The sequence below is a fragment of the Trachypithecus francoisi genome, unplaced genomic scaffold (genome assembly GCF_009764315.1).
Source record: "Trachypithecus francoisi isolate TF-2019V2 unplaced genomic scaffold, Tfra_2.0 Lachesis_group8, whole genome shotgun sequence".
Taxonomy (NCBI): Eukaryota; Metazoa; Chordata; class Mammalia; order Primates; family Cercopithecidae; genus Trachypithecus; species Trachypithecus francoisi.
This window is the reverse complement of record NW_022681473.1, coordinates 64,164,909-64,187,400: the sequence shown is the minus strand read 5'-3', so window position 1 is coordinate 64,187,400 and position 22,492 is coordinate 64,164,909. Positions and strand designations below refer to the sequence as shown.

Below are 22,492 nucleotides of genomic sequence, written 5' to 3'. Positions count from 1 at the left end.
ATATTAACACTAACAATAGCTGATGAACTAAAAAGAAAAGAAAAAAGCAAAAAAATCTCCTAATGGGCCGGGCGCGGTGGCTCACGCCTGTAATCCCAGCACTCTGGGAGGCCGAGGCGGGTGGATCATGAGGTCAGGAGATCGAGACCATCCTGGCTAACACGGTGAAACCCCGTCTCTACTAAAAATACAAAAAATCAGCCAGGCGTGGTGGCGGGCACCTGTAGTCCCAGCTACTCAGGAGGCTGAGGCAGGAGAATGGCGTGAACCCGGGAGACGGAGCTTGCAGTGAGCCGAGATCGCGCCACTGCACTCCAGCCTGGGCGACAGAGCGAGACTCCATCTCAAAAAAAAAAAAAAAGTCTTATAATGTTTTCAGAAACTTTATGAATTTGTGTTAGGCCCCATTCAAAGCCATCCTGGGCCACATGCGGCCCGTGGGCTGGGTTGGAAGCTTGCCCTAGGAATCTTAGATGGAGACGGAGGCTCCGTCTCACCTGGGTGTGGCACCCACTCCTGTGGCTCCTTTCCTCTCCACACTGGCCAAGCAGGAGCTGAATGTTTTGGAGGCTCCCTGGTGTCCTTGGCATAAGGCCCAGGTGCCCACTATGTGTTGGTGCCCGGCCTTTGCACATGCTGTCCCTCTCTGTGGAACACATTCCCTGGCCCGCACATCTTCCTCATCCCCATTCACCTCCCGGGCTCCACACAGTGCACTTCCTCAGGTGCTGCACTGACCAGCGTGGTAGCTGCTGGCCACATGGCTATGGAGCCCTTGAAATATTCGAGTTCCAATCAAGATGTGTAAAATACACTCCAGATTTCAAGGCAAAAGCAAAAACAGCTCATTCACAATTTTTATGCTGATTTTATAGTAAAATGAAAATATTTTGGATAGACTGGGTTAAAAAATATATTAAAATTAAGTTTACCTGCTGCTTTTTACTTTTCGAAATGTGATTGTCAGAAAATTTAAAGTCACATATATGGCTCACACTATTTCTGTGGGACAGCCCTGCCTCTAGCTAGGGGCTTTGGTGAGAACCAGATGAGCTGATGGGTCTCCTCTGGGCCCTGCTTCCCCGGCTGCTGAGGTGCAGGAACTGCGAGGGGAGGGCAGCCTGCCACGGTGCCCAACACAGGGCAGGGCTGGACAGGTACAAGTGGAACAGGCAGATAAGCTGGGAAGGGCACAGAGAAAAAGAGCTCCTCGTGACAGCACTTTCCCACCTTTTATTATTCAACACATGGAAGGGGATGGAGACACAAGGATAGGGCAACGGCAAGTTTCAATAAATAAGAGAAACAGGACGGACAGGCAGTGGGGCCCATGCCTGCACGGCCCCACATAAATAACCAGGTTGCTGAGCCAGAGTGGAGGTCAGGGCTGGGCCTGGCAGCCGCCGGCACTGCCCAGAAGCACTGGCACCACAGGGACGCAGAAACCACTGAGGCCCAAGGTGCGCTCCAGCCCCATCAACACTCTTCTCCCTAAAGCTCCTGAGATCTTGGGGCCGGCTGGGCAGGCTAGGGCTCTGTATCACAGTCCTGCCGGGATCAAGTCTGTTTTTTTCAGTTTCAGTAAAAACAGCTGGGGGAGGGGCAGGCACATGCATTAAGCCCCTTCTGTAGGCAGAGCCATGGGTGGACAGCCCCGTTGGGGTCTAGAAGGCAGAGGCCCTGGAAGCAGCAAAAACGGGGCTGGATAAAGCTACTAATAGGAGGGATGGTAGAGCCCAGCTCCCCAGCCCCCCACAACCCAGCCCAGAACCCGCAAAGAGCTGAAGAGGCCCTGGGTACTGAGAACGTCTCTCCTTACTTCATAGTCAGAAAAGCGGACCCAGCGATGGCCATAGACGTGCCCAAGATTAGGACCCAGGGATTCATTCTCCTAGCCCAGGCCTTTCTGTTGCCCCTTCCCTTTATAGACCTGCTGGAAGAGGAGGGGGAGGCACATCTGCTCTAGGGCCCTGTACAGAGGCAAGGGTGTGGCTAATTACCAAGGAATGGGGCCAAGGGTGACGTGCACGGGCCCCTCCCCTCTGCCAAGCCCAGCCCTCTGATGATACAGAGAATCCCATGGGCTCCTAGGATCCAGCCAGGGCAAGCACAGGGGTCGGGGCATCCTGCAGGGGAGCAACCTGGCAGCAGGGCCGGGGCGGGCTCAGTCTGCTCCTGTACACAGTGCCCACCGGCCACCTGCCTCCTCACTGGGGCGGACACTCCCACCTCCAGGCCTTGGTCTTTGCTGTCTTATCTGCTGGGCCATTGCTTCTCGATTCTCACAGTCCCAGCTGCAGCTCCACCTCCTCCAGGAAGCCTTCAGAACCTCCCAGGGCAGGGCCACAGTGTCCTCAGACTAGACCGCCCCTCAGATGACCAGGTTGCTCTCACTTAGGCGGATCACATAGCGGTTCTCCTGGTGGACAGGGGTGAGGGGTCAGAGCTGAGTCAGGGGCTGGGCCCACCCCACTTCCACCCCTGCCCCGTCTTTGGTCAGGGTTGGCCCAGGTGCCGACAGATACCTTTCTCCTTGACCCTCACCTCGGTCTTGTTCTCTGCTGGGGGCTTCAGCCACTTAGTATGGCTTCCGCCACTTCCTAGCAGTGCCTGCTGCTCAGCGGGGAGGCCAGGTTGTGGGGAGTCAGGGAGATCACCCGCCGAGGGCCCAGCCTCCGTGATGGTCTTCACCTCAGACGCCATTGAACTTGTCCGTTGCTCAGGAATTCGAGCCACGCGGAACCTGTGAGGAGAGTGGGGCAATCATCCCCGTTAGCGGGGATCCCCAGGCACAGAGAAGGCAGCACATGCCCGGGGTCACACAGCAAGTTCATGGTCCAAAGCCTGAGCCTGAAGGCCCGGGTGCCGTGGGGGCCAAGATGCTGCCCTAGGGACACAAGGGCTCCATGTGAGACACAGCGTAACTGGGAAGTCCTGATCTCTCTGGCCACCCCCACTGCCCAGAGAGGCCCAACAAGGGCAGGGCTCCCAATGAGCAGGGTGCTCAGGGCCCAAGGTGGGGCCCTGCCTCCCCCTCCAGGCCCCCAGGCTGTCACGTCTTTACCTGCTCCTGCTGTGTCTGTGCCCACCTCACCTGCCCACAGACAAGATGGTGATCTCGCCCTGGCGCCCTGCCTTGGCCCCGGCCTTGGGAACCCTGGTCGGGTTAGGCAGAAAGCTGGGAGCAGAAGTAGTGGCAGCTACAGCCTCAGGGGACAGCAGCACCTCAGGCCACTTCTTCTGGCTACAACGGGAGCAGCAGGGGCCAGAGAGTGAGGCCAGGCCCTGCACGGTGTGGAGGTGGTGGTGGTGGTGCGGGCAGATGTGCGGCACGTTCGGGGGCGCTGGTGGCAGCCTGCAGGGGGCACAGGCAGAAGTGGCCATAGGCCAGGCCAGGCCAGGCCAGGGGCAGGAGACCCCAGCAGGCAGTGGAGGGAACAGGGTGACTTGAAGAGGGAGACCCAAGTGGGAGATCCCCAGGAGGCAGGCTGGTTAATGGGGTTTTGGCCCCGTCATCTCCCACCAGCCCACTCACTTGGACACAGGCCTGTGGCTTGTCTGCACCAGCTGTTTGCTGTGGTACTCTTTCAGCAGCTCCTCCAGGGCCGCAGCATTCTCTGTGGGCAGCTGCAGTCAGACCCTCGCTCTGGCCATATGGGACATGCCTCCCACCCCCTGCCTCAGCAGAGAACACCCCCACCTACCCTCCATACCACTGCTCCCAGCCGGGGCTGGGCACCTTTTCCTCCCACTTCATCAGGCAATTATAGGAGGCAGAGGTGTGCACTCCTGGGTCAGAGAGCACCAGGCTGCTCGAGGCACCCTGGCAGGGAAGGCAGAGCAGGGGGTACCCTGCCCACCGCAGCTGCCTCACAGGCTTCTGGAGGAAACCCTCCTCTCCTGGGCACTGGGATGGGGTCAGATCTTCTCCTCACCTTTCTTCTCTGTGATCAGGCGCACCAGGACCCCAATGGTGTCCTCATTGGCATCCTCAGTCCGGTAGGCAGGGTTGATTCCTGGGGAAGACAAGGGCCCTGATCCTTGGGAAGAGGGGGAAGTCACACTCCTGAGCTAAACCACGTCTGCCAGCAGAGGGCACCCCTGGCCTTCTTAAGGGCCATGAGCGTGTGCGTTTAGGTGACAAGTCTCCCAGAGCCCTGCAAACGTGGGATCCAGGCTCAGAGAAGCCCGTATCACCTTCACGACTCAACGCCGCTGCTTCCTGCACCAACAGCCCGGGTGCATACAGGCTTCAGGGCCACGTGAACTCCAGTCATTGACTTGGGCAGAGGAGGGGACGGTGCATCAGCATCTACTGGGTCTGCATTGTCTCCTCAGCCTCAGGGAGCTGTGGGCTGCCACCCTATCCAGAACTCCCCAAATCTACAGCAAACTGCCATTCCATGGCCTCTCTACCGTGCCCTGTCTGTGTAACAATTAAATGAGAGCCCCTAGTCAGCTTTGGGCCCAAATCTCAAGAGTGTGAGAATGGGCCACGGTGATCAACCCTGGGCCCAGCAGCAAACAGAGCTCCTGGGACTTGCACCGAGGCAGCATCCAGCAGTTAAAGGAAGTCTCTAGGAAAACAAGCGCAGTCCCAGGCAAAATGGCCCTGAGTCACCACGTTCCCTCCTGCCAGCCTAATGATCCTGTCCCCTTCCTGCGCCTGCCAGACTTCAGTGTCAGGACTTAGAAGGGGCTCTGGCTCCCATGCCAGCCCCAGACGGCCCAGGGTGCTAGCAAGGGAGATGCCATTTCACTCATGATGTGACCACAGGATCCCATGGGCCCAGGGGAGGGTGTGCACACGGGCCCCTGCCCTGCAGGGGAGTGGCGGTGTGGGGAAGAAGGACAGGGGCCTGGGGCCCTGCCCTGCAGGGGAGTGGCGGTGTGGGGAAGAAGGACAGGGGCCTGGGGCCCTGGGGGTGAAGGTGGTAGCACATGCTTGTCCCTCTGGTTCCAGGCCTTGTAACTCAAACGACAGCCTGGGACCGAAACCCAAGCCCCTCGTGGTGCCTGCCCAGAACAGAACAGCTGCCCTGCCAGCCCTCCTGACACAGGGCACTCCCCCTACTGCAGGCCAGAGGTCAGAGGTCACCTTGAGTAACTCCAAGGCCATCTGACCTTGGACCCATACACACAACTGTGGCCTCCAAAGAGTCCAGATCCCCACATCTGGGCAAGGCTTCACCCAGGGTGGGATCCCACTGAAGCCCCTTGACCAGCTGTGCCGCCTCTGCTCTGCCCCCACGGCCACACCTCTGTCCCCTCACCTTTCCTCCCATGTTGTCAGTCTGCAGTGTCACCTCCCAGGCCTCTCCCTCTCAGACCCCAGAGGCCAGGCAGGGTTCTGCTGGCAGCCCTCAAGTGGAGCTGGGGCTGGGCTCATGCCCCCGTCCTCCCCACCTGGACCCCAGCCGGGCCTCACCACTGCCTCCACCTCCAGGGCCGGGCCCGACCTCCTTGTGCGCTGTGCAGTGGTAGCCCTTCCGCTTGAGGAGGTTGCACACCAGGATGCCCAACAGCCCCATGAGGCAGAAGACAGGCACGATGGCGAGGACCGCGTACTGGGCGGCCGTCTCCTCTGGGCCACCTGCCCGGGTGCCGTTCCCAGGCTGCCGTGTCTCACCGCCGCTGCTGGCCCCTGCTGCCACCTCCACGCCACGTCGGGCCCGCCGACCCCACTCTGAGCATCACAGACGATGGAGGCAGACAGTGATACAAACAGAGAGACAGGGGCCCAGGGCCTGAGTCAGAGGGGGCTGCAGGAGAGCCAATGCACCCAGGGCAGCCCACTCCCCGCCATGCTGGGGATGCAAAGGTCAACCCGCTGCCCTCCTGTTTTCCTTTCTGGCCATCGAAGCATTGTCCTGAACAGGCCTCCTCAAGATGGTCAGACACCCAGCCCCGCCCTCCCCTCACGCTGGGGTCAGGGAGTGAAGAGACGGCACACAGGGCACGTGCCTGAGCACAGGGAGATGGGATCTGCCTCCCCGTGGCCTGGCCATGAATCCAGTGCCTCAGGGGTGACTGACTCAGCAGCGGGAGGAGGTGCGTGTGTGTATGTGAGTGTGTGCCTGCGCTCACTCATCTGCATGGGTTTTTTTAGGCAGGGTCTCACTCTGTTGCCCAGGCTGGAGAGCAGTGGTGTGATCACAGCTCACTGCAGCATGGAAATCATGGACTCAAGCAAACCTCCCACCTCAGCCTCCCAAGTAGCACCACCACGCCCGGCTAATTTTTTATTTTTATATTTTGCAGACAGGGTCTCGCTGTGTTGCCCAAGCTGGTCTCAAAGTGATCCTCCGGCCTTGGCCTTCCAAAGTGCTGAGATTACAGGCATTAGCCACTGCACTTGGCTGGCATGAATCTCTTTGAGGAGATGGGGACAGGGGACAGGGGACAGGTCAGCATGCGAGTCCCCAGCCCCCAGCTGTGGCTGCCACCTGCAGGATGCTCTCTGCCACTCGGAAGCATGGTGGACAGAAACAGCCAGGGGAGCGGCTGACTGTGCCCTGCTGGAGACCCTTTGGCTACACGCCCTGCCCTGGGCTGGAAGAAGGACCCCACTGCCCCCACATGAACACTGCAGAGGCTGCTGGGCTCCAGCTCACTGGCCCCCTCCCGCACATACACCTGCACCAGTCCTAGCCCCAGTCTGCCACTCACCATCACAGCCATGAGTACCCAGAGGTGCCCAGGAACACGGTTGACATGGAACATGGGGAACCCCCCAAGGCCCAAACCACCTGCGAGGAAGGAAGATACCACTGAGGCCCAGAAGTTTCCCCAAACACTATCCTTAGGAAAGGCTAGATGCCTTCCTTCCAGGCACCCTCATTGGTCCTGCCCCATCCCATTTCACAGATGGGAAAACTGAGGCCTGCTCAGGACACAATAAGGCTGGGACCCCAGGATCCAGAGTCCTAGTCACCCAGCCAGGAACCCTCCCTGCACTCCCTTTGGCTTACCCAGGCCAGCAGTCTCCACAGAGTGTATCTTGAGTTGCCGTGCCCACGTGGGCCTCCAGCCTCCTCCGAAGGCTGCAGCGGGCATGGGGCTGACATGGGCTGGAGCCCCACGCAGCTGAGAAGGTGCCTGGGGGGCAGAGCCTGCATAATGTGCCCTGCCCTGGGTTCTGTGGGAGGTAAAGCGTGAGAGCACGGCCAGGAGCCAAGTCTGAGGACCTCTGGGGGGCCAGGCACAGGACTCTGCCCCTGGCCCTCAGGGCCCTCCCAGGACAGGTAGGAGGGCAGGGCAATGCTCACCAGGTTGGGCTCCTCTCCAGGTGGGCACTGCCAAAGGGTTGTTGCTGTCAGGGTGGCCAGAGGCCAGGGCAGCAGCTGGAAGAACAGCAGGCATTGAAAGAGGCAGAAAGTGCTGGGTGTGGGGTCTCTGGGGTCATCTATCCCCCACCTATTTCCTGAAAGCCCACTGGTGAGGACCACTGACCACCCCACCCGGGCTTCAGGGACACACTCTTCTAACCTCAATCCCTCACACTGAGGAAAACCTGTCCTGTCCCAGACCTGCTGCATGGCCAGTACCTGGGGAGGGAGACAGCCACATCTGGCTCTGGAAACCCCAGATAAGGCCACATCAGGATCTCAAGCCCTTCCAGCTAACCAGAACAATGAGGAGCAAATGCTTCCGAATCCTCTCTCGTATTCTGTCCCCCTTCCTCCCGCCTTGGGCCCATCCCTGCCCCCATCACAGCTGGGCATATCACTAACCAGCCTCATTTATCAGCCCTGGAGCCAAGTCGGCAGGTGGCGCTTCCTATTCTGGGCCCTCCCTTCAGCGAAAGTCTCCAGGACCAAATCCTCCTCTGCGAGCTCCCCTGGACGCAAGGCCACCCCATTCACATCCACACACCCAAACAGGGAGACACAGCCCAAAGGAAAGCTCCGTCTTAGTGTGTGTCCCCAGCCCACGTCACTAGGAGTTCCCTCTGCTTCCCATTGTTAGCAATGAACTGTCTCTCCTGAATCCCTCCGGGAGGAGACCTCAGTCCCCCAATTTGGCCTAGGCTGGATGGGGCCACCATCAGCTGCCCTGGAGATGGAATAGGGATCTCCTCAGACCCCAGAGCGGCTCCCAGCACCTGCTAAGGCTGGAAGGCCTCCTGTCCATGGAGCAACCCTTAGCAAGGCCCAAGGCCAAGTCTTGCCCTCCCTGAGCTTCTAGCGTCACAGCAAAAAGATGGGCCCCAGCGCAGACCCCAAATGCTGTAAGTCTGTAATGCGGACTCGCCAGAAGCTCCAGGCAGCTGGCCTGATCCTATGATCCTGGGACCTGGAATCTGGGACCCCCTAGACCAATACAGATCTTGAACCCCAGCATCTGAGGTGCTATGGCTCTCAGGGTCCAAATCCCAGCCCTCTTTTGCCCAGTTTCCTCTTGGTGCCCAGCCTACCCTCAGGCTGGGCTCTGTTCTCATGCCTGCGTGCCAACGGGCATCTTGCCCTCAGCCATGCCTGCCTTGCCCAGCAGGCCCTTCCTCCTCCATTTCCCTGACAAGCCTGGGTGGGCCCAGAGGTGCTTCCTAGGGTCCGACTGCCTCAGATTCTTCAAGAGCTGAGTAACTGAGCCCTGCCCGGCATGGGGTTCCCGGGGAGTGTCTGCACCCTCTTGCTGGAGGGCTGCAGGGCTGAGGGTGCGACTTTTCTCCTTCCCAGGGCCCATCCCCAGCTCACCATAAGGAAGCAGGACAGGGGCCGGCACAGCAGACTTGGCTTCATCCTCAGGCCCCTGGTGGTCGCTGGCCTAGGGCAGATGGAGAGGAGGCTCGGCCGAGCGGCAGGGACAGGCAGGCAACTGCTGTCCCCTCAGCACCACTTCCAGGATAACAGGACTCATGGGGAGCGGGCAAGGTGCTGCTGGGCAGGCAGAGCCCAGGGCTGCCGGCTCCACACCCCCAAGCCCCCAAGAGGGGGTTGCCCTGCCTGGGAGCCGGCCTCACAGGGCAGCACAGGCAGGAAGGCAGGAAGAAGGCTCTGCAGGCTGGGAGACTTCCAGAGGAGGAAGGGCTTCCTTCCCCTTCCTTAAACTGCCAGGTGCCCCGGGGCATCAGCAGGGGAAGGAAGTGCGTGTGGCAGCCTGTGTCCCTGATGACAGGGTTGCAACCAACACCCAACACCCCAGCCCGCCTCCACACTCCAGCCCAGTGCTCCAGGCTCAGGCTCCCACTGCCTCCTCCTCACAGGTCTGCCAGCATGCCCGGCCTCTGCCTTCACTCCTGCTGCTTCTGGTCCAAGGAAGGCCTTTTCCTTTACCCTTCAAAGCCCAATGCGAAGGCCTCTCTTTCCAGAAGCTTCTCTAGAAGCTTTCCCCAAAGTGGGTCTGGCTCCCACAGCTCCCCACCCCATCTAGGTCCTGGTCCTTCCGCGTGGCCACTGTCCATACCTCTTCCAGGGAGGCTGACTCCTCCCTTGAGGCTGGGACATGTCTGGCCACAGCTCTGTCCCCGGGCAGACCTATGGGGCTGGGGTGGTCATGGCAGCCAGTGCTCTGTCTTTGTCATCTCTCCAGCACCTACTGCGTGCGGGCACTGGAGAAATCGGTATAAACAAGACAGATAAGGTCCCTGTCTGCAGGGAGCTCCAGCCCAGGGGAGACCCAACTGCAAACAGAGAGGTGTCCCCGCCAGTTGGTGGTAAGTGCCAAGAAACAAAATAGAGTGGGAGTGCAGTGTGTGATACCTCAGAGAAATATCCATGGTGGTGCCACGGCCCACCAGTCTGAGACTGAGGCCCCCAGGTGATGGTGGCCTGCTCTGGAGAAGCCTTCAGCCAGTGGATGAGGTGGACACAGCAGGACAAAGGACTCACATCAGACAGCAGAAGGTATGGTGGCAGAGCAAGGAAGTCCGCTGTGTACTCCCTGGAGGCCTGGCTTCAGGGACACCAGGCTGAGAGAAGCTGTTCTCCTCAGGTCACACACAGCCTCTTAAGCTCAGGGGCAGCCTGGGAACCCAGCCACTGGCTCAGGGCCGCCGCAGGCTGAGGCCCCCCGCTGTGACTCCAAGCCCAGTGAGGTGAGAAAAGCGCCTCCTGTGGTAGGTCCCAGGTCACTCAGAGCCCTCTCCCTGCAGGCAGCCCGGCCTTCCCGCCTAGAATAGCAGCCCAGGAAACCGATCTGTCCACCCTCCCTCCCTCTTGGCAGACCTCAGAAGGGCCCAGGGTTTGAGTTACACTCAGGGGAGGGAGTGGGCAGTGGTCACATCATCTCGGGACTCTCCAGGTCACTGGCAACCACTCTGGGTCCCAGGCCAGCTCAGGGGAAAGCCAGGGACAGGAGAAGGTAGGGCCACAGTATAGGGTGGAGGCCACACTTTGCAGTCAACACCCAACAAATGGCACCCCCAGGCCATTTGGGGAGGGCCCCCTGTCCTTCCTCAAATTTGGTCACAAGTCTTCCTTCCAGTTTCTGCCCCAAAGTGTCCTGTCCCCTTGCCAGGGCCCAGCTTCCACCTCGAGCCTGTCTCCCCATGGCCCCTCCCCTGTCCTTTGAGGGATCTAACCCACAGACCTGGCCATGAGCCCTGAGTCCTCAGGCTTCACTTCCCCACTAGGCCTGACTATGTACGACAGAGCCCGATGGTGGGGGAGGAGGGGTGGCAGGCTGTGGTGGGCATGGTAGCTCACGCCTGTAATCCTAGCACTTTGGGAGGCGGAGGCAGGTGGATCACGAGGTCAGGAGTTCAAGACCAGCCTGACCAAGATGCTGAAACCCCGTCTCTTGTAAAAATACAAAAATTAGCCGGGTGTGGTGGTGCATGCTTGTAATCCCAGCGACTCAGGAGGCTGAGGCAGGGGAATCGCTTGAACCTGGGAAGCGGGGGTTGCAGTGAGCCGAGATCGCACCACTGCACTCCAGCCTGGGCGACAGAGCGAGACTCCGTCTCAAAAAAAAAAAAAAAAAAAAAAAAAAGACAAAGCCAGGGGCAACCCGATAGCCCAGCCTCCGGCTCTAGCAGCCCTCCATGTCCCCAAGGTAGGCCCAGAGGACTGACGCGGGGGTGAAAAGAGGCCAAACAACCACAGCAGAGAGCCCTATAACCACCCCGACTCCGGGTGGCACCTGCTAGGTGACCTGAGCCCACAGGGAGCAGCTTTGCAGCCGCTTATCTGCAGACAAATGCAGAGCTGTGTGATCTAGAACCTTCCAGGAGGAAAGCAGGGTCCAAAGGCCCAGACTCAAAGCCAGCAAGGGCCCACTCCAGCACATGCACAGACACTGCCACCTAGGGCCTTGCGCCTTCTAATTATGCACCTTCTCATTACCCCAAACCAGCACTTACTCCAGTCTGGCTGCCCGGCCCCCACACTCAGCCCAGACTGAGCCCCCGCTGGACTTGCCCAGTCAGGTAGAAAGGCCTGGTGCACACACACGTCCACACCTGCTGCTCAGCACCCCTACCCCCTGCCCCATGAGGCCTCCACTGTCTAAATCAGCCCTGGAACCGTGATCAAAAAAACAGTTCAGATGGAAGCCCCTTCGGCTGCGAGGCAATTTGTGAAGGCCCCATATCCACCTCTGCCTCACCCTGAAGGCTGGGCAGTCAGTGAGGCGCCAGAGCCTCTGATGCCTGACAGAGGAGAGCCACACCCAGCCACAGTGGATGGGGAAGAGGGGCCCCAGGGAGGAGCAGAGAAGGAACTTAGCTTAGAGGCCACTCCTCCCATGTCTCCTAGCCTGGGGCCCAGTCTCCACTGCCACCAACTCCCTGTGGGACCTTGACATCACTGGGTCTCAGTTTCCTCATCTACAAGATGGGGATGTTCATCTGGCTGGCAAGGCTGTCACGAAGTTTTTGGGGGATTTCTGTTTTGTTTTGTTTTTCTGAGACAGTGTCTCACTCTGCTGTCCAGGATGGACAATCACAGCCCACTGCAACTTTGAACTTTTAAGTGATCCTTCTGCTTCAGCCTCCTGAGTAACTGGGACTGCAGGCATGCCCCACCATGCCTGGTTGAATTTTTAAATTTATTTTTTGTAGAGACAGGGTCTTATTACAGTGCCCTGGCTAGTCTCCAACTCTTGGGCTCAAGCGATCCTCTGGCCTTGGCCTCCCAAAGTGCTGGGATTCCAGGTGTGAGCCGCTATGCCCAGCCAGTCATGGGGTTTAAAGGAGGTAATGAAGCTAAAGTAGGTCATGGGATTTCCTTCTCCACAGCCCTTCTCCTCTGCCCTGCTGGCAGAGGGCTGTGATTAAGTATTTGTTTGCTTACTTGTTTATTCCTTGCTCCCCCACCAGACAGCAGTGAGGCCAGGGACGTCTGTTTTATTTGCCACAAAACTCCACACCCAGCCCCATGTCTGAAGCAGGAGGCCTCCAAACAGGCTCACGAGGCGGGGAGGATTTCCTCAGACTCAGCCCTCCAAAAAAATGCCCGAAAAATGAGAACCAGAAATTCCCTGGAGAAAAGCCATCTAGCAAAGGCCACGGCCAGGGCCCCAAGCTGAGGGCCCCAGACTGTGATTGAGGCCATAGGCGGTGGAGCCCCAGGGAGGTGCAGCCCCAGAGGCCTCAGAGAAAGAGGAAGCCGTGCCACCAGCCCAGGCCACAGGCAGCTTCCCCTTTCCCAGAACTGAAGCTCGCTGGGGTCACCGGGGCCCTGCCACGCCACTCCCCTTCCCCTAGGCGGGGCCCTCCCGTTCCCTACAGTCTCTAAGCTCTCCCAGGGCCTGCGCCCATTGCTCCTGCCCCGTCGCCCTGTCTCTGACCTCCAGGTCAGTCCCGCCCTGCAGCCTAGGTGCCCTGACACCCAGTTCTGGCCCTGGCCCTGGGCCAGCTCCGACACCAACCTCCCCCCCCCACATACCTGCCATGCTGAGTGCTTTCCACCCTCACACACACTGCAACTGCTTTCTGCTCTCCCCTCATCGCTTGGCCAGCACCCACTCTTCCTTAGAGCTCAGCTCAAAGTCACCTCCTCCTGGAAGTACCCTCACCCCCCCTCCCCCTCAGCATTCATGGTGCCACGCAGATCCCACTACCCAGCCCTTTCCCCACGACGAGCTGCCTGCTCCATGCCCAGTGCCGACCCGGGCGGGTATGGGCTGATTTGGGGGAGAAGGCAGAAAAGGCGCTCTTGGTAGAGAGCCCAGCTATGCCAAGCTAGAAGGGCCAGTGAGCAGGCTGAGGGGGAAGGAGCCCAGAGGCTGGGGTGGGTCAGAACCCAGATCTGAACCCCTGGACTACCTTGGGGATACAAAGTGTGGGGTGCAGTCCTGCTCTGCTCTGTCCTGCACTGGCTCTGTGGCCCGCCTGCAGAGGGCTGTGTTGAGGCTGAAAGGAGAGAATCACATTAAGTAATCAGCACAGGCCTGGCACAGAGTAAGCATTCCCTACACTTCACTGTGACTCAGTTTCCCTACGTGTGGAATGTGGAGGAGAAGGGCACACAACTTTTTTTTACATTCAGTGCCTGGCGCAGAGTCTGGTACACAGGTGGTGCTGGGTTCGCCCTGGTGGGAATCTGGAGGGCGGGAGGGTGGAGGAGACGGTAGGAATCTGGGAAGGTTAGTGGGCAGTGCTCAGGTCACACCAAGGCTCAGCTGCCTGCCAAAAAGCCTGCACTTCCCCCTAGGGCCTATGGGAGCCTGGAAGGGTTAAGCAGGGGAGGGAGAAGAATGAACAGTTCGGTCTCAGCAGGCTCCCTGGGCTGCCTGCCAAGAGAGGCCACACTGGAGGAGATGGAGGTGGGGGCCAGCGCCCACCTGGAGCAGGGCAGGTGGGGAGGCAGCTACTCTGCTTCCCAGATAGTGGCTCCTGAGCCTGTGGACCTCCCTCTGGCCTTCAGAGGCTAGGGTTGCCTGGAAACACAGCTGGACACAGGCCTCCCTTGGCGGTGGCCGCACCCAAGGCAAGAAGACAAAGGCCACCCATCAACAGAGAAATCCAGGTTAGCAAGGAGCCCAGCAGTTCCCTGGCAACTGGGGCTGAAGTAGGGCAGTGACCACGCTGGGCGGCTTTCCCTCCTCCACACTCACGGGGAAAAGAACAGACCCCAGCCCTGTGCAGGCCGGGCCCCCGTCCTGGGTTGCTGCCTCTACTTGCAGGATAATTGAGCATTTCTGTTTCACAGCTGGGCAAACTGAGGTCAGGGGAGATCACTGGTGGGGGTCACAGAGCCAGTAAGAGATGAAGCAGGAATGCAGACCAGTACTGTCTCTTTTCTGCCTCCTTTCACCCTGCAACTTAGCCCAGGACCTGGCACATAGTAAACATCCTTGCAGTGTTTGCCAACCTGATGGTGGAGGCTAGCAAGCTAGTAGCACCCAGTAGGCGGCTCAACTGAGGGTCTGTTACTAAGGACCCAGAAGGGCCCCAGGAGAAGGTGCTGTTTGCACCGCCATCCCATGGGGCTTTTAGGAGTTGCCTGTATCTATACTCATTTGCATATTGTTCTAGTCTGTGCCAGCTCCGGCAGGAAAGGGAGCTGGGAACTGAAAGAGACAGGAAGACCGGGGAAGTCTGGGAATTCCCAGAGCGGGGAAGAAGAGGTCCCAGGGTGGAGCCCCAGCTCACTAGGGCTGCTGCTGGGAGCCCAGAGATGTGCAGAGGCTGGCTCAGGGCCACTCAGTGAGAAGGGCACTCCACTCCCGCCCCTTCCCACAGGCCTGGGCAGCCATGAGCTCCCAGGTCACCACACTGGGGTATGCACCCCTCAAATCCTAGACCCCTAATCCTGTACCACCTCGTGGCCAGGCAGCAGCTGCTCCCCAGCCCACCCTCAGCCACCCCCCTAGAAGCTGGGCATGGTTCCGCACCTCAGACCTCCTGGCTGCCACCGGGCCTGGGCTTCAGTGGCTCAGGTGGATGGGGTGGGGCTGAGGCTAAGGGGGCTAAATTGGCCCCTTGAGGCCAAGAAAAGGGCTGAGGTGGCCACACCTGGCCCACCCAGCTCCTCCCAGTCTGGGTATGGTACAGGTGCAATCTTCGCCCCACTTCCTGGGTCGACTCTGGGGCTGGAGGAGGGATGTCTGAGACCAGACTGTTACCTCTGGCAGAGAGGGGGCTCCCTAACCCTCCTCACTGAGCACTACTGCCTGTCCGCTTCCCACTGTAAGCTGGCTCTCACCCCTCAAAGACACTGTTCTAGGCTTCACAGGGAAGAAACTGAGGCTCAGAGAGGCCAAGTGGTGCCTGTAACAACTTCATCTTGAAGGAGATGAGGTTTACCTACCCTGGAGTAGGGGCAACTGGCAGGCGGCCCTTGCCTGTGCCACCCAGGCCTGGCATCTCCACTGCTTCTGGTCCACCATTGACCTCTCAGCACCACGGACAGCCCTGTGTTGCCAACCCTGGCCCAGAGACAGGACAGCAACGGGTCTGGGGGTGCTGAAGGATACCTCACGCAATCCAGCTCATGCTCTGCTACATCCTCCAAGAAGCCACCTTTGCCACCTGCCCCGGCCATAAATCTGATCCCGAGTCCCTAATGTGCTCAGCATAGGCCCTGCCCCCAATCACCCTGACCTGGAAGACCTGGGCGGAGGCTTTGGGAGGGACTTGGGGGAGACCACAGCCCTGGTCTGCCCCATTCTCCAACTCTCCCCAGACTTGGGGTGCTGGGGAAAGAGGCCTCCCCCACCCCTCCAGGGCCATCCCAGGTCAGGTCCTACCCAGTGGAGCTATGCTGAGGACTGGGGTCAGTGTATGTGCAGTGATGGGGCAGGGAAGAGACAAGGTTGGGCCCTGGAGCAGCCCAGAGTCCAGGGTTCAGACTCTGGCTCTGTCACTTTGTGGATCTGTAGCCTTGGGCAGGTTACTTACCCTCCCTGAGTTTCAGGGTCTTCCTCGGCAAACAGGGGTGCTAGTCCCTGCCTTATGGGATACTGAGGGCTCTCAACACAGCCCCACTAGGGCCAGAGGAACCCAAGCTCAGGACCAAGCAACAGCCAGCCAAGGTCACCCAGAGGCTTGGGTGTGGCAAGAGTGCTTTGGGGAACTCCATGTAAATCCTGGCAGCATGAGTAGAGGGGCCTCGGCCTCTCTGGGAGGGCCCTGGGTGCCCATGTCCCAGCCTCTGTGCAGGCCTGCATCCACCTGCTCCCACACCAGCCAGGGCCACGGTCAGGAAGGTAAGGGGTAGTTCAGCAGTCAGGAACCCAGCCCCAACTTCCCAAGCCCGTTTCCCAATTGCGCCAGTGCAGCTGACCTCATGGTGTGGTGGAGGACTCAGTGTTCACAGGCAACAGGGGCTCTTCTTACAATCAGGCTTTGGGCCAGGCATCCCCTCCTACAGGAAGCCTCCCCAGCCTCCCTGTCGAGGGGGCCCCCTGCCCTCTCCAGACTCCCCACCCCTTAACCCCGCCATCAGTTTTCAGTCTCCCTTGACTCCTCTAGAAGGGTTGAGGCTCCTTGAGGGAAGGAGGGATTGGGTGCGTGCAGGAGGCCAGACACGCAGCACGCCGGTGGTGTGGGTGGCCAACATCCTCCCCTCTCACTGTTCCTCCTCACAGGGCATGCACTGGGCTAAGCACAGGTCCCTCCTCTGGAAGCCCCCACTCCTCTCTCTACCCGCACACTCAGACCCTGCTTCTAACTGGCTGTAGAGGTCCCCGCTGTCCCCCTCTGTCTGTGACAACTAGCCAGGGCACTTGCTCACAGCCACATGGGCAGTTTATTTATAGAGCTCTCATCTTTCCCAGGATGGCCTAGGAAAGAACTCTGGTCTTCAAGGCCAGCAGACCTGGGTTTGGATCCCAGTGACACCGGGGCCTGGCAAGTGCCTCCCCTCTCTGGGCCTTGGTTTCCCTGCCTGTGCTTGGAGGGAATGATGACCCCCAGGAGTATAAGACTGAAGATGTGACAGCCTCCTGGGCCGTAACCCCAGGGATGGGCAGAGTAGGGATGCAGCGTTGGCTTCTGTCCTCTCTGCCACCCCAGCCCCACTCAGCAGCACCAAGCCTAGGCCCAGACAGACACGGGCTCAGCACACAGTGGGTGTTCTCTCTGTCCAGAGACCACATCCCTGCTCCCCCATCGATCCTGAGTGGGGAATGGTGCCAAACACGCCCTGCTGGGTGATCTCAAGCAAAACCCCTTCCTCTCTGGTCCTCTCTCCTGCTGACCTGGCAGAAGGGCCGGCCCCATAACACAGGTAGTCAGGTCCCACCCAGCCAAACTAGGTACTGACCAGCCTGGCCCTTCTCAAGAAACTAATGTTAGAATTGTCAGACAAACCCTTCGACCCTCACCTCCTGCCTGGAGACCAGGTTGGGGGCTGGGCGGGATCTGGAGTGCCTGACTCTAACACGAGTGGCCGCGTGACTCAGCCTAGGGTTGCTCTCTGAGTCCAGGTTCCCCCATACCAACTTGGAAAGGAGAGGGCCCGGGTGAGTGCTGTTGTGAGGAAATGCTGGGCCCAGGGCCTGACGCACAGCAGGACCTGAGCAGGGACAGTTTCCTCTACTGACACAAGATGCCGAGGACCATGGCAAGCACCACACTTGCCCCCACCCACAGGAGTGACTGTGAGTCTCTGCCCCCAACCCCAGCACACATTCTGCCTCAGGTCATGGTGAGCACCAGAGACCTGGGTGCAAATCTCCCGGTGCCTCCCAGCACACAGGTGCCAGGATCCTAGGGCAGCTGCCCATCCTCAGGAAGAGGCCTTGCCAGCACAGAGACGGCAGTGGGAGGGGATGGGTTGCTGGCCACACTGGCCCCAGCAAGCTGAGCATGCAGTGCCCACAGGTACCCCAAACCTGTGCTCATTCCCCAGCAGTGAGGGAGGACACCTGGCCAGTGGCCCGCAACAAAGAAGACTAATTTCGGGCTGGGAGGGCTTCCTGGGCGAGGCGGAGCTGGGGCTATACTCTGAATGGCCAAGAGCGTTCTAGAAAGAGGGAAGCTTTAAAAGCAAAGGCAAGGCAGACAAGGTATCTGGCAAGGAGAGGCAAGGGTGAAGATGTAAATTCTGAAAGACCTTGGAAGGAAAGGCCTCAATGCCAGATGAGGAGTTTGAACTATACTTTGCAGGCAAAAAGCAAGAGTTACTTTATGGAGGTCACTCTGGCAGTGTGTGGGAGAACCGATGTGGAAGCAGAGAAGCTGGAACCAGAGCCTGGGCAGGGCTGGTAAGGCCGGAACTGGAATATGAGGCAGGCAGACGTCGGGAAGGTGTGTCTTGGGCCTGCTTCCAGTGCTGGCCAACCTCCAGCCGCCAGGGAAAGTGTAGACACAGAATGGCAAACTCAGGACAGAAGGCAGGTACCGTGTCTGGAGGGTGAAGGTTCTGGGAGACCTTGGGTAAGTTCCTGAATTCTCAGAACCTCAGTCTCTCCTTCTGTGAAATGAGATTGCACCTGACGCTATGAGTAGCGGCAGGTGCTGACTGGCCCTCAATGTCTCCCCTCCTTGGCTAGACACAGGCCCCTCCCTCCAGCAGCTATCACACCAGTCCCAACTGTGGCCACACGTGGAAACCCAGCCTGGCCCCACTGTCATCCCCAGAGGCCCAAGTTCCCAGAAAGGTTTGGCTTGGCTAGGGCACAGGCTGAGGCTGGGGGCCTCCTTCAAGGCTGGGATAAGGAGAAGTTAACCCTTCCCCTCTTGCTCCCCCTCCCAGGCCCTAAGCTATTTCCACCTCATTGCTGAGGATGGAAATAACTTGGGCTCAGCCCCTAGAGACCACGACAGCTATTTTCATCAGCCCCAAGCAGCACAGCTTCAGTCATTGCAGAGAGGACCGAGGGACAGACACCATGATCCCCAGTTCCAGTTCTTGACCAAGTGGCAACAGTGGTCAGAGCCAAAAGGGGTCTCTGGGAAGAACAGGGAGACCGAGGCCCAGAGAGAGTAGAGATCAGCTCAAGGTCACTCCCTGTCTGCTCCCCACCACAACATGCAGATAGATTTGGGGAAATGCCTCTAGAGCAACTGCAAAGAAGGGGAGGGGGCCTCTCAACTATGATGAAGGTCACCTGGGACTCTCAATTTTCCCTGCTACCCCTAAGCTGTGCTGCTAACTCCACACACTCTTCAAAGCCATGGGGACACTCCCAAAGCCAGGTCCAGGCTCTAGAAGGCAGGGGACAGGCCTTTCTGATGTCTGGTTGGGAGTGAGGTCTGGGGAGGAACAGGAAGACCATGTAACCCACCCATCCCTAGTGTTCCAGACATGTGTGCACACACACACATACTTAGAACTCACAATGGGACACCGTGGCAAGGCCACACCTACTAGCCCAAGTTTGAGAGACAGAAGCCCAGGAAAGCCATGAGCAGTTACTAGGAAGGTGGGTGATCCTCTCTCTCAGCATCCCACAGGTCTCTGGGGTCAGAAGACCTGAATTCCAGTCCTGGCACTGTCCTGACTCTGTATGACCTTGGCCAAGTCACTTCGCTTCTCTGATCCTCAGTTCCTTTCGCTGAAACATAGTCACTACATCTCAGAATCACTGAGAAGATTCAACAAGACAGAACACGAAGTGTTCAGAACAGTGCCTGACACTGTCCCCGACCCTGTCCCCCATCCCTAGAATGCAATCAGCATTTTCCGAGAACAGCAGAAGACAGAACTTCCAGATCCTACAGCAAGTGCCACCCACTCCTAGACTAGGGAGCGCAGCTTTCACCCCACCCTGCATGAACCCCACAGGCCCCATATGGGAGAAGGGGCCTCAGAAGGGTCTTGCCCAGAAGGCGAAAGGGCCCCGCTCCAGCTCTCCAGCAAGAACTTAGCCTCCCAGACCAGAGACCACTCCCGGGGAACAAGTCTCTCCCCACTCTCCCCAACCCAAGGAACTGAAGAAAGGACACATAGAGAAGTGAATGTCTATGGATTTGGGATCCACATTGTCTATCGATCCATTTCGTGACCGAGGACCAGGAAGCCTTTGGGTCGAAGGCTAATGTTTCCTTGACCAGTTTTGGAGAAGGCTGAGCTTCCAACCCTATCAGTAGCCCCTGAGTGCAGACCCTGGGCCACTGTGTCCCCAAGAGAAGCCTGGCCCAACCCCCCCACTGCAGTGGGGAGAATACAGGCGGTTGACCCAAAAACAATAGAGGATCCCAAAGTGATGATTCACAGTCCATTCAAAGTCCAGCACCTCAGTGTGCAGATGGGGAGACTGAGGCCTGCGCGGGGATGCCGGGGGAGTCTGAGAGCAAGATTGTGCCTGGGTCCACTGAGAATACAGATTACACAGGGGCCGAACTTTGCCAGGTGTAGGGACTTCGATGCGTGGGTGTGTGGGTGCACGCTGAGACTACCACAGGGCCCCTTCCCTGCTGCCAGCTGGGCCACCCCACCAAATGTTGCCCATCCTCGGCTCTCTCCTTCGGCCAGGGCACGTCCGTCAGGGTCCATCTCCTCACTAAGCTGAACTCCTGAGGGGTGCCCTCGTGGGGACAGCCCTGGAGACCCCTTGTCTCCTGGTTCCCCAACTTCCTCATCACCCCCCATCTGCTGGAAGGTGTCCTACGTCCGGTCTCTCCTCCTGCCTCTTACTCATCATCGCCCTAGGTGCAGACACACACACACACACACACACACACTGACACCACTTGACCCCACACGCACACCATGGCGCCAGCTAGCTTGGCTCATTCTCTGTCACTTGGTCTCCTCTCCCTCTATTTCACACTCACCGTAACGGGTGGCCCTGGCCCTGCGCCGGTCACGCCCCAGGCCACGTACTTCGTGACCCCAGTGACCCCGGGTCTCTCCCTCACAACACACGCACACACGCTGTCTCCCACACACAGAGCCCCTCTGTGTCGCCTGCTCGGCCCGGCGTCACCGCCCAGTGTCCCAGCCACACGTTCGCCTGGCCAGGCCGCCTCACGCGCCGTGTCACCCACAGTCACGGGCTGACACCGTCCAGACCCCCCCTCGGCCGCCCCGCGCCGCAGCCGCGCCGAGGCGCCGCCGTCCAGTCCGCACCCCAACCTGGTCTCGGTCCAAGTTTCCCGGGCCGGGGACCGCTCCGGGCCCCACCGGCCCCTCACATTGCAAGTTCCGCTGCTTCCCCGCGCGCCCCCCGACAGCCACGGCGCAGGGCCGGCCCAGAATCGCGGTCGGAGGACCTGCAGGTCCCGGGGCTCGGAGACTGGGGGGCGGGGGGCCGGTGCGCGGAAGGCGCCAGGACAGGACGCGAGGCTGGGGGAGTAGCGGGGCGGCGCGCGGCAGGGCTGCAGCATCCGCCGCGCCCGCGAACTTCCTCAGAGACGCGGGGAGGCAGGGGGCGTCTCTAGGGTCAGTATGTCGCTGGCCCGGCCGCGAGGAGCGGACTCTGGATGGCGGCTCCGCGCGCCCTCCTTACCTGGCCGCGCCGCGGCAGCTCCAGCTGGGCTCCCCGTTCGACTCGGTGCCCCGGCCCGGCTCGGCTAGTGCCCGGGAAGCCGTGTATCCTGAGCGCCTTTTGAATGAATCGCCGGCCGGGCCGGGAAGGTGCGCAGCCCCGCCCCCGCGCGTCACGGCCGCCGGCCCCGCCCCCGACGTCAGAGCCCGGGCTGCGCCCCCGTCCCGACTCACCCCGTGCCGCGGAGGGTCTCGCCGCTCTGCCGCCGGGCGGCGCTGCTCTACGTCGCCCTCTCTCGCGCCCCTGGGAACTGCAGGGGGCTGCGCGGGACCGGGCGGCGAAGCCCCAGAGGGCCTCTTGGATCCGCGTCTTCAGGGCTCCGAACCAAGAAAGAAGGGGTTGTGCGAAGCAAGATAAGGAGACTGCAGACTGAGATACTCCTCTGGGTCCTCTTACCATTGCCAGTGTAACTAGAGCCACCTCTGCCCCTTTCTGGGCCTCATCTTCCTCCTGCCAGTTGGTGGCCAGGAAGAATAACCTCACTTTGCCTTGTTGACGAGGCCCAGGCCCAACCCTGGAAGCCCTCACCTAGTTGGTGAAAAGGCCTGGTGAAGGTGAGTCTATAAAGGAAGCCCACATAGTGGACTTCGGCACATCCTTCGGGACCTAGTGAAATCCTCCAGGAGGCGTCTCCTGCCTCCACTCCCCCACTCCCCGCACCACGTCTCTCTGCCAGGGTGTTAGTTTCCCTCCAGCAGGACAGGTGACTCAGTGCCCCCTCCCTAGTACAGCCATCCCACCCTGCCAGTTTCCAACGCCAGTCATCACAAACTCCAGCCACTATTCACACTGTATTCCGACTCTGAATCGTGTCCCCTGGAGTTGTGCTACAGGGTGTGCCAGGACTGGAGGAAGCAGCTCAGTGGCCCGTTCCTCCTCTCAGTACTTACTATTCAGGGGATCTCAAGCGGCCCTCCTGGGACAGTAGGGCCGATGGGAGACTGAGACACCAGGGAGGGCCTAGTGGTGGGCCAGAGGCCTGGCTAGGGTCAGGATAATCACAGCCCATGACAGATATGGAGAAAGGAAGGTAAATAAGTCTGCTGGGGATAGATGGCTGGGGGTGGGGTTGTAAACAATCATAGAATCTGAACCCAGGGGCTAGGAGACAGGAAAGGTCAGGTCCCCAGGGTCCAGGAGATTCCAGGAAGAGAACTGGACACCGCCTGAG

The 22,492-nt window shown here is 59.6% G+C and overlaps 1 protein-coding gene across 7 annotated transcripts; it reads right to left on the bottom strand.

Annotated features, from left to right (window-relative positions):
- Positions 1-368: 368 nt before the first annotated feature.
- On the bottom strand, positions 369-21,517 carry RELT (RELT TNF receptor). 7 transcript variants are annotated; one of them, XR_004435959.1, is made up of 12 exons: positions 20,910-21,125; positions 8,697-8,766; positions 7,269-7,343; positions 6,972-7,138; positions 6,670-6,749; positions 5,429-5,686; positions 3,936-4,016; positions 3,536-3,617; positions 3,095-3,355; positions 2,545-2,743; positions 1,820-2,419; positions 849-1,680 (listed from the first exon to the last, which is right to left on the bottom strand). XR_004435959.1 is itself a non-coding variant. In XM_033206096.1 (11 exons), the coding sequence occupies exons 2-11, from the start codon at positions 8,739-8,741 to the stop codon at positions 2,372-2,374; spliced, it is 1,296 nt and encodes a 431-aa protein (XP_033061987.1). In that variant the 5' UTR covers positions 8,742-8,766; positions 20,910-21,125; the 3' UTR covers positions 369-2,371. The 7 variants fall into 7 exon arrangements, 5 of the variants coding, with proteins under 5 accessions (XP_033061987.1, XP_033061991.1, XP_033061989.1 ...); XM_033206096.1 differs by having other exon boundaries at positions 369-2,419; XM_033206100.1 differs by lacking the exon at positions 20,910-21,125 and adding an exon at positions 21,283-21,517 and having other exon boundaries at positions 849-2,419.
- Between the last annotated feature and the right edge of the window lie 975 nt (positions 21,518-22,492).

Coding starts and splice junctions, on each gene's coding strand:
- RELT (XM_033206100.1), bottom strand. CDS start 8,741: ATGAAGCCAAGTCTGCTGTGCCGGCCCCTGTCCTGCTTCCTTATG. Junction 3,618..3,935: donor CCTGATCACAGAGAAGAAAG/GTGAGGAGAAGA, acceptor AGCTGCCCACAG/AGAATGCTGCGGCCCTGGAG. Junction 3,356..3,535: donor AGCCACAGGCCTGTGTCCAA/GTGAGTGGGCTG, acceptor TGCCCCCTGCAG/GCTGCCACCAGCGCCCCCGA.